General features: G+C 43.6%; 1 protein-coding gene across 2 annotated transcripts in view; it reads left to right on the forward strand.

Annotated features, from left to right (window-relative positions):
• LOC137382770 (sodium-dependent neutral amino acid transporter B(0)AT3-like) overlaps positions 1 to 13,666 on the forward strand; it is a 53,944-nt gene that overhangs the window by 24,104 nt on the left and 16,174 nt on the right. For both annotated transcript variants that reach the window (XM_068055190.1, XM_068055182.1), the window contains 5 exons: positions 4,327 to 4,511; positions 7,911 to 8,021; positions 9,415 to 9,527; positions 11,609 to 11,737; positions 13,122 to 13,278. In XM_068055190.1, the coding sequence (XP_067911291.1) occupies positions 4,327 to 4,511; positions 7,911 to 8,021; positions 9,415 to 9,527; positions 11,609 to 11,737; positions 13,122 to 13,278 (695 nt within the window). The remainder of the gene's footprint in view (positions 1 to 4,326; positions 4,512 to 7,910; positions 8,022 to 9,414; positions 9,528 to 11,608; positions 11,738 to 13,121; positions 13,279 to 13,666) is intronic.

The raw sequence follows: 13,666 nt of genomic DNA on the forward strand, positions 1-13,666 counted from the left end.
TTTAATGTGTAAATAACACTGACTCACAGTAAAGATTCTGGGGTTTTTCCTATGATGCCACAGAGTTAAACTCCACACAACAAAATTGCACATATATTGTATTAACATAAAAGTTATTTAAATATATTTAAAATGTTACTGTAGCATATTTGGATATATGACATCCATATGATAATTCTAGGCAATATTAAACCTAACTGCTCAGTTAAAATTGACGGGACACTTACCCGCCAATGTCCTGTTCCATTCCTTCCATTTCCTATTTTAACCTGCTCTTCCGAGCAGGCGGCAAGGAGACCCACCTGAAACCGGCAGATTGGAGTCCTTCTTTTAATATGCAGATTGGGGTCTGATGGCATATTTGCCCAAAGAGCAATTTTAACTGGTGGCTTGATCAGGGAAGCCATTGTGGCTTTCCCATCAAATGAAGATAGTGGTAAAGAGAAGCTGGGGTTAGAAGAGGTCCAAAGACCTTTCCTTTCCTTATGGGGCCAAGAGGAGCAGAAATATTCCTCTGGGTCCCACAAGTAATGTTTAGCTTCTCCTGCCTCAGGATAAGCTCTACCTTTTCCTGATCACGAGAGGCTCCGGAAGCCCTCTCCCGAAGAATTACCTGTTTGCCAGGGATCATTCCTGCCACCCAAAATTAGGCTCCTACCCACCGGCCAACTGGCACTTCCCATTGATTTGGAGTGGTCAACTGACTGAGGGAATACACTTCAAGACGGGGAAGTTAAAATCTGATAGGCCTCACTCTGCTGAAAGTTAGGGTAGCTCAGCACTCTCTGCATCCGGCCTGGTCGATTCCTGCTCCCAGTTTAAATCGAGGTTTTAGCCATGAGCAAAAACTTACAGAATTTAACATGTTTAAACAGGAGAAAGAAGGGACCAAGTCAAGGTATCTAAAATGATAAATGGCATATGTACTAGGCATTTAAGCAGATTACTTAATTTGGTTTGTGTTTACCAACCTGGAGGGTAAGTAGAAATCAGGCAAGCTTTCAGTGAAGTTGGTAATGAGAAGATTTTTCCCAGGGATAATTTCCAAAGACTCCACAATAAATATTGTGATTATATTGGATATATATCAGGTTAAAACAAGAAACCTGGTGATATTAAGTGAGGGGACAGATGGAGTATAATGAGGGGAAGTGTGAGGTTATTCACTTTGGTCGTAAGAATAGAAAAGCAGAATATTTTTTAAAAGGTGTGAAATTTGTAAATGTTAATGTTCAGAGAGACTTGGGTGTGCTCGTTCAAGGAACACAGACGGTTGGCATACAGGTAAGCAAGCAATTAGGAAGGCAAATGACATGTTAGCCTTTATTGCAAGGGGATTGGAGTACAAGAATAAGGAAGTCTTGTTACAATTGTACAGGGTTTTGGTGAGACCACAACTGGAATGTGTGCAGTTTTGGTCTTCATATTAAAGGAAGGATATACTTGCATTGGAAGCAGTGCAATGAAGATTTACTAAATTGGTCCCTGAGGTATGAGAGTGTTGTCCTATGCTGAGAGACTGAGTAAATTGAGCCTATATTCTCTGGAGTTTAGAAGAATGAGAGGTGATCTCAATGAAACTTACAATATTCTGAAGGGGCTGGATAGGGTAGACAATGAGAGATTGTTTCCACTGGCTGGGGAATCTAAAACACAGGGGCACAGTGTTCAGGATAAGGGGACGATCATTTTGGACTTAGATGAGGAGAAATGTCTTCACTCAAAGGGTTGTGAATCTTTGGAATTCTCTACGCCAGAGGGTTGTGGATGCTCCATTGTTAAATTTAAGGCTGGGATAGACAGATTTTTGGTCTCTCAGGGCATCAAGGGATATGGGGAGTGGGTGGGAAAGTGGAATTGAAGCCTAAGGTCAGCCATGATCGTATTGAATGGCGGAGCAGGCTCGATGGGCCATATAATAAAAGCAAAATACTGCAGATGCTGGAAATCTGAAATAAAAACAAGAAATGCTGGAAATACTCAGCAGGTCTGGCAGCATCTGTGGAGAGAGAAGCAGAGTTAACATTTCAGGTCAGTGACCCTTCATCAGAACTGGCAAATATTAGGTTATAAGCAAGTAAAGCAGAGGTGGGGCAAGAGATAACAAAGGAGAAGGTGTAGATAGGACAAGGTCACAGAATATCTGACCAGAAGGTCATGGAGCAAAGGCAAACAATATGTTAATGGTGTGTTGAAAGACAAAGCATTAGTACAGATAGGGTGTTAACGGACTGAAAATTGAACAGCCGCAAGTACAAACGTGAAAAAAAGTGGATAAGCAAACTGAACAAACTAAGATGAAATAAAATAAAATAAACACAAAAAGAATATTAAAAAAAGGAAAAAGAAAAAAATAACTAAAAATAAAAGTAAAATGGGAGGCCAGTCATGCTCTGAAATTATTGAACTCAATCTTCAGTCCGGCAGGCTGTAGTGTGACTAATTGGTAAATGAAATGCTGTTCCTCGAGCTTGCATTGATGTTCACTGGAACACTGCAGCAGTCCCAGGACAGAGATGTGAGCATGAGAGCAGGGGGGAGTGTTGAAATGGCAGGCAACCAGAAGCTCGGGGTCCTGCTTGCGGACTGAGCGGAGGTGATCCGCAAAGCGGTCACACAGTCTGTGTTTGGTCTCCCCAGTGTAGAGGAGACCACATTGTGAGCAGTGAATACAGTATACTACATTGAAAGAAGTACAAGTAAATCGCTGCTTCACCTGAAAGGAGTGTTTGGGGCCTGGGATAGTCAGGAGAGAGGAGGTAAATGGTCAGGCATTACACCTCCTCCGATTGCAGGGGAAGGTGGTGGGGGTAATGGAGGAGTGGACCAGGGTGTCACAGAGGGAACAATCCCTTCGGAATGCTGACAGGGGAAGGGAGGGGTAGATGCCTTTGGTAGTGGCATCACGCTGGAGGTGGCGGAAATGGCGGAGGATGATCCTTTGGATATGGAGGCTGATGGGGTGGAAAGTGAGGACAAGTGGAACCCTGTCACAGTTCTGGGAGGGAGCGGAAGGGGTGAGGGTAGAGGTGCGGGGAATGGGCCGGACACGGTTGAGGGCCCTGTCAACCACAGTGGGGGGAAATCCTCGGTTGAGGAAAAAGGAAGACATATCAGAAGCGCTGTCATGGAAGGTAGCGTCATCAGAGCAGATGCATTGGAGACGGAGAAACTGGGAGAATGGAATGGAGTCCTTACAGGAGGCAGGGTGTAGTTGAGGTAGCTGTGGGAGTTGGTGGGCTTATAATGGATATTAGTAGACAGCCTATCCACAGAGATGGAGACAGAGAAGTTGAGGAAGGGAAGGGAAGTGTCAGAGATGGACCATGTAAAGGTGAGAGAAGGGTGGAAATTGGAAGCAAAGTTGATAAAGTTTTCCAGTTCGGGGCGGGAGCAGGAAACGGCACCGATACAGTCATCAATGTACCGGAAAAAGAGTTGGGGGAGGGGGCCTGAGTAGGACTGGAACAAGGAATGTTCGACATATCCTGCAAAAAGACAGGCATAACTCGGACCCATGCAGGTAACCATAGCAACACCTTTTACTTGAAGGAAGTGAGTGGAGTTGAAGGAGAAAGTTGTTCAATGTGAGAACAGGTTCAGCCAGGCGGAGGAGGGTGGTGGTGGATGGGGACTGGTTGGGCCTCTGTTCAAGGAAGAAGCGGAGAGCCCTCAAACTGTCCTGGTGGGGGATGGAGGTGTAGAGAGACCATATGGACCAGATGAGCCGTATGGTCTACTCCTGCTCCTATTTCTTATGTCCTTATAAAGTTCGAAATGGATGATGAATTGCTCGGTGTTGCAAAACAGTTCTTTGAGGTTTGAAGCAATAAAATGTTATCCATGGTTCAAGTTGAATGGTGTGGTTTAAGGGTTGAACTAAAAGACGGGAGCTTCCTTGATTATTTGATGGTGTTAGGTAGTTTTGCAGAGGTTTCTTTTGCAGGCCTGCTTTGACTGATCCCTTCACTCATGGGTTTGAGTGGGTTGGAAAGATGTCACAGTCAGGCGAACTGGTACATGGTCTATGAAGGGAATGGGCTTGATCGAGTGAACAGTCTTTGATTGTTGCAAACTTATTCTCTTATATAATTCAAATTTCTGTTTCACTGGTTTGGCCCACTTACTAAATTCACATGCATATCTTGAGTTCCAAGATTATTCATTGCAGTGAAATTAAAACATCTATATTCTCTCAGTTTCATCACTTCCAAGACCATGTACGTTAATGTAAATTCCTTACCATATCTAACCCCACTCATTAAGCAATGTTTTTGACACCTTGGCTTTTGGGTATCGACTGATCTTGTTTCATATCTTTTGTAGGGTTTATTAAAGAGTGCGAGCAGGCCACTCCAGTGGATTACTTCTGGTACAGGAAAACGTTGAATATCAGCCCTGATATTACCGTGAATGGAGATGGCCAGCAATGGTGGCTGATTATATGCCTTGTTGTCGCTTGGTTGATTGTATACAGTTGTGTTTTAAAAGGAATTGAAAGTTTGGGAAAGGTGAGTTTTAAATGAATAATTGTACTGTATTTTAGGTTTAGTAGTAATTGAAGTATATTTGGTAAGGATATTTACTATTTACATCTTAGTCTGTAACTGTGGCCAGAATCTTTTCCACTTAAAACATTTTCAGGCTTTGGGGCCATTTCTGGCTTCTGCCGTGTGCCCTCCGGTGCAATCTTACAGGAGGTGGCCAAATTAACAAGCTGCCTCCACATTTACCGTCCAATTAGGGTTGGTGGGTGGGCTAAGGAGCTGGGACGGTCAATCAGGAACCAGGATATGAAGGAGGGTGGCTACAGTGAATGGGACACAAGAGGGAGAACCACAACAAGAATGGAGGTGGGGATGAATGCGCCAGATGCTTTGCTTTTAAGCCTCAGCACTCTCAGTGGCAGCAGGCTCCATGAGAGGGTGCAGCAATAGCAGCACTCTGCTTACTGCTAACTGTGGGCTTCCTGTTTTCATCAGATCATTCACAGATTGCATGGGAAGCTCAAGGTGCTGGGTCCTCCTGCTGTGCACTCGCCTCCTGGAAGCTGGTGAGTCCTGCACACTGCAGAGGTCCTGGTCACTTCAGGGAAAAGTGGAATGGCACAGGAAAATTCACCTTAATTGCCTCATCAATTGCCTTAATTAGCTTCTCGCCACTGCAGAGGAGGCGGTGGCGTAGTGGTATTGTCACTGGACTAGTAACCCAGAGACCCAGGGTATTGCTCTGGGGACATGGGTTCAAATCCCGCCACAGCAGAAGGGGGAATTTGAATTTAATTAATAAATCTGGAATTAAAAGCTAGTCTAACGATGGCCATGAAACCATTGTCGATTGTTGTAAAAACCCATCTGGTTCACTAATGTCCTTTAGGGAAGGAAATCTGCTGTCCTTACCTGGTCTGGCCTACGTGTGACTCCAGACCCACAGCAACTCTCACATGCCCTCTGAAATGGCCTAGCAAGCCACTCAGTTAGGGCAATTAGGGATGGGTAATAAATGCTGGCCTGGCCAGCGACGCCCACATCCCATGAATGAATAAATTAAAAAAAGAGCAGGTAGCTGTTAGTGCTCCAATGCCATGACACAGGTGAAAGATGGAGGTGGGAAGATACCGGGAGCCTGGCCGATGCTTTGCCCGACACTTTTCAGGCACCCCCGCCTCCAAATCCGATTCCCAGGTGCTGGGAAAATTCCGGTCTGCATCTCAGATGAAGGTCACTCCCAACTATTTTCAAACCTACTTATCTGCACATTAACCTCAACCTTAGCCATATGAATTGCCATACAATTTTAACTTAACCCCTGCGGCCGTGTCATTGGGTTCCGTGGCGGTGGGGGGGACCAGAGGATGTCTCTGGCAGAGGCCCGCCACGGAGCTCATAGCTGGGAGGACCCAGCCCATTCCTCCCAGCGGAGGCGAGGCTCTGTGGTGGCACCCCCGTCGCTGGGCAACAGGACCTGAATTTCAATATGTAAATCAATAAAATGAATACATTTAAATACACTCACCTCCAATCTGCCGGGCCCACCGCGATCTTCAGTCGACAGCCGGCACTCGTGCACCTTCACCTCCCCATCTGGGGAAAACTGGCGTGACACTGGTGGGGAGGGGAGGGGTGGGGGGAGTTAAGATTGTTAGTGTGGTGGGTGGGGAGGGGGTAACAGGGTCAAATAAACATAATGAGTGTAGGGGATGGTGGGAAGGGGTGAACTTTAAACTTTCTACAGTCTTGGTGGGAGGGGAAGGTCAGATTTCAAAGGTAAGTGTTTTGGGGGAAGGGCAAATAGTTAATGTAATTGTTATTGGGGGTGGGAATGGGGCTTAACAATTTTATTTGGTAGATATTGGGGGAGATACTACTTCAAAAATTCAAATTGACCAGCAAGGCCGGCTGCCCTTTAAAAAGGGCACCAGCATTTGTGCAAAGGCAGCTGACGCCATTGCCAGTGTCGGACAGCCTGTCCCCTCCAAGTGATTGTGGGGCAGGGCTTGAGCCTCCCCGGTTATTTAGATGAATCACTGCACGGGAGATCGCGGTGGCTCTGAGGCATGTAGCCCGTACATGCGGGCCGCCATTCTTTTCGCCCGCCACCACTCTCAGCGGCGGGCTGTTAAAGTCCAGCCCTACAAGTGTAAAATTTGGCTGAGTGGTGGCACTGTTATCTACTGAATCAGCAAGGTGGTGGTTCAAATCCCACTCCATGGGACTTAACCACATAACTTAGGCTGGCAATCCGATGCAGAGGGAGTGCTGCACTGTTGCAAGTGCCATCTTTTGGATGAGATGTTAAATTGAGCTCCCCTCTGCCCTCTCAGGTGGATGGAAAAAATCCAGTACCACTATTTTTAAAAAAGGGGCCTTCTCCCCAGTGTCTTGACCAATATCTATCCCTCAACCAATGTAACTAAAACAGCTTATGTGGTTATTATGCTGTTAGTGATATCTTGCTGTGCATTTCTTACAATACAACAATTCAAAAGCAATCATTGGTTATAAAAAGTTTTGGGACACGGCTATAAAAATGCAAATCTTTCATTACATCAGTTTGTAAGTTCTGTCAGCAGTTTCCTTCAGCTTTTTTTTTACCTCATTGAAAGGCTGTTATCTCTACACAGGGTAGTGAATAGGATCCCCACCGGTCTCAAAGCATCAGTTCCACATAGGCTGTTGGGGATGGAATTTGGATCTCCACAGGAAGATTTCTATAAAACTAAAACCTACTTTTTACCTGACTGCAATCACATCAATCTTACATTAGTCACCAGAGGGCTGAAATTCATCAGGGGATCCACTCGGCTCTCACCATAACTTCTCGTGATTCTTTGTGTGGGATTGAGTATGAGAAACTATATGGTACTCGGAAGTGAAACTGAAAGTAACTCGGTGTTTTGGGGAAAACACCTGACTTGGGGGCTGTTGTAAGGTCAGATGGGCTATGTAGCCACAGTGAGCAGCAGTAAGCAAGAACTCTACAGAAGTCTTTTTATTAAAGCCTGTTAAATCTTTGTTAAAGTTAAATCTGTGACTTCAGGTGCGATTCTTCAGACTGATATGTGACATAACTTAAGCAGGAGTTTGTGGAATCCCAATCACTCTCCCTCTCCATCACCCCAGGGAAACAGCAGAGACCCTTACAGGCAAATAACAACCTCCCCATCCCAGGTTTCTATTAGCAGGGAACAGGTGGGCACCAGAGATGTGTCCAAAGTGGCACTTGCACCTGCCTGCCCCAGGCTAGTTAGCTGCCCACTCACTGACCCCAAAATGTCAATGGTGTCAGTTCTGGCGGGGCATATTTGGGCATGATTCCAGCATAAACTTGCAGGATTAATAATCGAGCAATTTCAGGGCTCAAGAGTTGCGAAAACTTTGCCAACCACTTAAAATCTTACTTTATTGCAGGCCGTCTACTTCACTGTAACTTTCCCTTACTTGGTACTACTCATTCTCCTTGTACAAGGATTAACACTGCCTGGGGCCTTACATGGCTTGGTCTATCTAATTACTCCAGATGTAAGTACATATAATTGTATGACAATAATGAGTGTCGGGACTGCCTCTAGATATATCTGTGGTATATTACATTCTGTGTCAATTAGGGTACAGTAGGGAATGAAGGAGATTGGCAGCATTAACTAAGGTAGCAGAGATAGTGAATACCAGAATGAACTAAATGGGAAGAGTATCAGTATATACAAGGAGGATTGTAGTAGAAGATATATTTTCTGTGAAGGGGTGTGGAATTGGATGAGAGACAATAGTCCATGAATGTGTGAAGGATATTCTTGAGCTGTTAGCATTTTTGATGCTGAGTTATCATTTTGAAGCAGTTGTTCAGCTTTTGCTGGTTTTCTGGGTTGGCATGAATGCAGTTCTTTTGAGAGAAAAACAGAGTTAACATTTCAGGTCAAGTCTTCTGATGAAAGGTCGTCGATCTGAAACGTTAACTCTGTGTCTCTCTCCACAGATGCTGCCTGACCCATTGAGTATTTCCAGCATTTTCTGTTTTTATTTCAGATTTCCAGCAACCACAGAATTTTGCTGCTGTTTTGCAGTTCTTCTGAATTGTGCTGAATGGGGCAAAAGACATTTTGATCTTTCTTTCATTGACTTTTGGTGCAATTGAAGAAAAGCAAGTTCAGCTTGTGGCTTATAAAGCATGTGTCCAAATCATTCCCTTTCATTGTTCAGACATCCCAGGCATGCAAATTGACCAACTATCTCTGGCCTATGCACGTAACCCAGGAGAAAGCTAAGATGCTGATCTACACTGAAATGTCACTGAGTGTGCTGGGAGTAAGGGGAGTGTAGTTGGTGGAGAAGTCAGCCTTACAACCACTGTAACTCTTTGGTTAAGCCCTTTACATAAGAATCTGGACTATGTAGGTGGCGATGAGTAAGCCTGGAATGCAGCATTGTACCTAGAACTGCTAAAACACCAAGGCAGTTGGCAATTCAAATTGCTCTTTGTAGATCCTTTCACCATCAAGGCAAATGCCCACCATACATGTAAGGACACTTGGAGTGACAGCTATAGGAAGGCATTATTCTGGAGGCCAGGTATGAGAACATGTGCTCATATATTCATTGCTCTGTATCGGTAAGATTTGTGATTTAGGCTACTCAAACTCCAGTAAAAACCTGCACACACTTCAGAGTTCTAAACCTTGGCTCTGATAACCTGTGACTAAGGTGTCCAGACTTGGACTTTGGGGTGTATTTCTACAGGGGAGAGACAGGGAATATATCTCAGTAGCTTGATTTAGAGATTTTTATATGTGATGATGAGTTTCCACATGCGTCAGACATCCAGCTGACCAAGAAAATTACGTGAGCTAAAGTTAATAATAACTGATTATTTCTAGTAAATGCATTTGTTCTTTCATTTCATTTCATTTTATTCCAGCTGACTGTTTTGAGCCAACCAAGAGTGTGGTTAGATGCAGCGACCCAGATCTTTTTCTCAATGTCTTTAGGTTTTGGAGGACTTATTGCATTCTCCAGCTATAACCCACCAAAGTAAGCATTGATGTAAGAATGTTACCTTCTGTAATAGCCTTCTCAAGTAAAGGATCTCCCAGACCAGAGGAATATTATAGGAATTTACAAAGACTTGGAGATTAACTTGGAGATCACACCTTGTCATATTAGCTTGCCATGTTCATGTGAAAATACTTTCCCTGCTACTTTTATAAAACTGTTAACCCATCCGGCAAAATAGCATCCATTAAAATAGTGGACACAGAAATTTCATGCGAATGTGTTAAAAATCCAAATGCTAATATCTCACGATGTGAGAATTCTAAAGAGTTTCAATAAAGTGCCGCATGACGGATTGCGGCTGAAAATTAGGTGTTATTGTGTGGAAGACAAAATGGCTGAGGGATCATAAGCAAAGGGGTCATTTTAAATGAGGTAGTTTCCCAGTGGGGTCCATTCAGTCACAAGTGCCATCCCCCAGGGTTTGGTGCTCAGTACTGCTTGTTCATAAAATTCATCTGAAGGTGAAAATCGGCTTCCTAATAATTAAACTTGCAGATGACAGCAAATTTTCCGGACCTGAGAAGATAGTAGTAAGTTGCAGTTGGATTTATACCAATTGAAATAGTTTGCATTTTTGTACTACCTTTAACAACCTCAGGATATCCCAGTGCATTTCACTGTGAAGTGTCAATACTGTTGTAATGTAGGGCAGGACATTCCCACAAACAGAAATGAGATAAACAAGCAGATAATCTGTTTTAGTGCTGTTTATTGAGCGATAAGTACTTGTCAGGACACTAGATAAACTCCCCAGCTCTTCTTTCAATTGTGCCACGGGATATTTTTATGTCTACCTGAGTGGGAAGATGGTAGTGAGGTTTAACATCACATTCTAAAGACTCCCTCACTGCTGCACTGAAGTGTCAGACGAGATTTCAAGCTCAAATCTCTGGAGTGGGGCTTGAACCCACAACCTTCTAACTCAGAGTTGAGAGTGCTACCTTTGAGTCATGGTTGACACCCAAGATTGGGGAAATGGACCCAGTGTTAGAAATTGCCCTTCAGTACAGACAGACATGCAACTGTGCACTTGGGTGCACTTTCTAAGAGCATGGAATATAAAATGAGTGAATGTCAGCTAAACACAATAGAAAGGTACACTTATTCCATTCACCACTGAGTAATAAGGAGAGTATTATAGTCACAAATAGAAATCAAACTGCCAGAAAAAAAGTATTATGGTTTGCAACCATTGTTATGGCAAGTCTTAGTCTGGACCAAAGCTAGAACTCCAGCCCCTATTCAATGGGTTTTAACCACTGAATTAATGGCATGAACAAACATAAGAGTAAGTGACTACCTTACCTTCGTACCTAACAGTTTGGATTATTTTTTCCACCATCTACAAGGCACAAGTCAGCATTGTGATGGAATTCTCTCCATTTGCCTGGATGAGTGCAGCTCTAACAACACTCAAGAAGCTTAACAGCATCCAGGACAAAGCAACTGTTTGATCAATATCCCATCCACCACCTTAAACATTCACTCTCTTCACTACTGGCGCATAGTGGCAGCAGAGTATACCATCTACAAGATGCATAGCGGTAACTCACTAAAGCTTCTTTAACAGCACCTCCTAAATCTGCGACCTCTACCACTTAGAAGGACAAGGGCAGCAGGCGCATGGGAACACCACCACCTGGAAGTTCCCCTCCAAGCCACACACCATCCTGACTTGGACATATATCACTGTTCCTGGAACTCCCTTACAGCACTGTGTATATGCTTACACCACATGTACTGAAGTGGTTAAAAAGGCAGCTCACCACCACCTTCTCAGGGACAATTAAGGTTGGGCAATAAGTGCTGGGCTTGCCAGCGATGCCCACATCCTATGAACAAATAAAAGAAAATTCTTGGCCACAGTTATATTTTCCCTTTCTGTGCATGAAACTATTCTGTGGTATAGATCAGGCAGCTGAATGAATAGGGATATCTCTGAATGCTGACATTCAGATTCCTGTTCTGGGCAAATGCACAAGCGAGGTGAAAGAGGAGAGAAAGCGGGTTACAAAAAAGAGATGTGATTTAAAAAAAAAGACTCTTCTGCTTTTCAGGAATGACTGTGAGGTAGATGCCGTGACAGTAGCCATTATCAACAGCATTACCTCTATCTTTGCTTCTATTCCTATCTTCTCCATCCTTGGGTTTAAGGCAACTGCAGCTTACTGGGAATGCTTAGACAAGTAAGTAGAACTCCACAACCTACTGTGTACTTGCACTAATTATTATCTATACCAGTTTAATCAAAAATGTATTAATTTCAGAACCCTACATATTTACTTTGAAAGCATTTTATTGCATGTTAATGTTAATGGATATGCACCCAAAATGCCATAACGTACAGGGCTATGGACCAAGAGCTCAAAGATGGCATTAGTCTGGATAGCTCTTTTCCAGCCAGCACAAAACACTATGGGCCAAATGGCCTCCTTCTGTGTAAATTTCCTATGTTTCTATGTTAATACATTTTTTTTGCTGTACACTTAGCCCTGGGGAACACTCAATGTCACAGCAGGAATTCCAGGCCAAACACTTGCAATGGCCCCTAACCTTAATGTCCTATTGGGTTCTTAAACCCTTGGGGATTGAATTTCCGTGGTGATATTTCAGATCACCAGCCATAACTTTGGTGGAAGATCGATGGAAAAGATGGGATCATGGGTGCAGTTTTGGGGCATGGACGATATGAGGATACTAGAGCATGACAGTAAGCTGTTAAAGGAGAAGTCCTGGTCATTATAGGAAATGTGTTCAGACAGGAAGGGGAGGAAGGATACACAGAGGAGAGATGGTGGAAGGGTCAGTGTGATCAATGAGGATGGAAAGGGATATGGCACTGAAAATAAGTCACCAAGAGTGTCATTGGCAGCTGATGAGGACAGTCCTAGCACTGAGCTGGCTGGAAGCCAAACTGAAGGGATTCAAAGATGAATGGATAGGAGAGGTTTGCAGTGAGCTGGGTGCCACAACATGCTGAAGGATTTTAGAAATATAGAGGAGGTTGGAGAAGACAGAGGGGTTAAGGAAGGGTCTTTGAGGAGAGAGGTAATAACACCAGTCTTCTCAGGTGACCAGTGTCTGAACAGAGGAGCCATAGATAATGACATTGAGCTGAGTAGAATGATTAGAAGGAGAGTTGAGGGGAGAATCAAGAATCCAGGAGGTGGGTCCCACGAAAGAAATGAGATTGGGACGGATGGTGGCGGTACTATGGAATGACATGATTGGAGGCAATGGAGTGGAGATGGCTGAGGACCATACAGGATGGGGGAGAAAAAGGCAGCAAGACAGCCAAGTGGAGGGTCAAAATCTCTGCAATGAATTCCCATGAGTTACGCATTGACAAGAATTCTTCTCCAAAATCCCAGCCACAAGTAGCCTGCTGCTGGCTGCTTCATTTTTAACACAAAGATATGACTCATAAACAAAGCAGTGATGCATTTGGATGTGTTTTATTTCACTGCATTGCATGGTTGTGAATGAAAAAAAAAGTTTGCCTTTTTCATGAAGATGGTGGCTGCTTGATCATTGTAGTTTATGTGTATTTACATTAACTTCTCTCAACAGGAATATACTACTCATTTCAAATGAATTCGAAATTCAGGATGGAAATGTTACAAGAGAAAATTATTTTCGTTGGGTCGATGATCTAAATGCTACCCATCAAGACAGAATCTCAGTTCTTACTTTAAAGAATTGCGTCCTTAAGGACTTTCTTGATCAGGTATTTCTATACATTTTCCATTAGCAACAAACTTGCCTATTTTAGGTCAGTTTCCTAAAGTCAGAATTCCTGGGACCAGAGGGCAGAGTAGATTAGCTTTCCTTTCACTTCAATCTGAGACTTCTGTTCACATCATAGAATTATAGAATGGTACAGCACAGAAAGAATCCATTCGGCCCATCATGACTGTGCTGGCATTTTGGTAGAGCTATCCCATTAGTCCTACTCCTCTGCTCTTTCCCCATAGCCCTGCAATTTTTTTCCACTTGAAATATCTATCCAATTCTCTTTTGAAAGCAATTATTGAATTTGCTTTCAACACCCTTTCAGGCAGTACATTCCAAATCATAATAATTTTCTGCATAAAAATGTTTTCCTTCATGTTGCC

Source organism: Heterodontus francisci, chromosome 2, assembly GCF_036365525.1.
Source record: "Heterodontus francisci isolate sHetFra1 chromosome 2, sHetFra1.hap1, whole genome shotgun sequence".
NCBI classification, from domain to species: Eukaryota; Metazoa; Chordata; class Chondrichthyes; order Heterodontiformes; family Heterodontidae; genus Heterodontus; species Heterodontus francisci.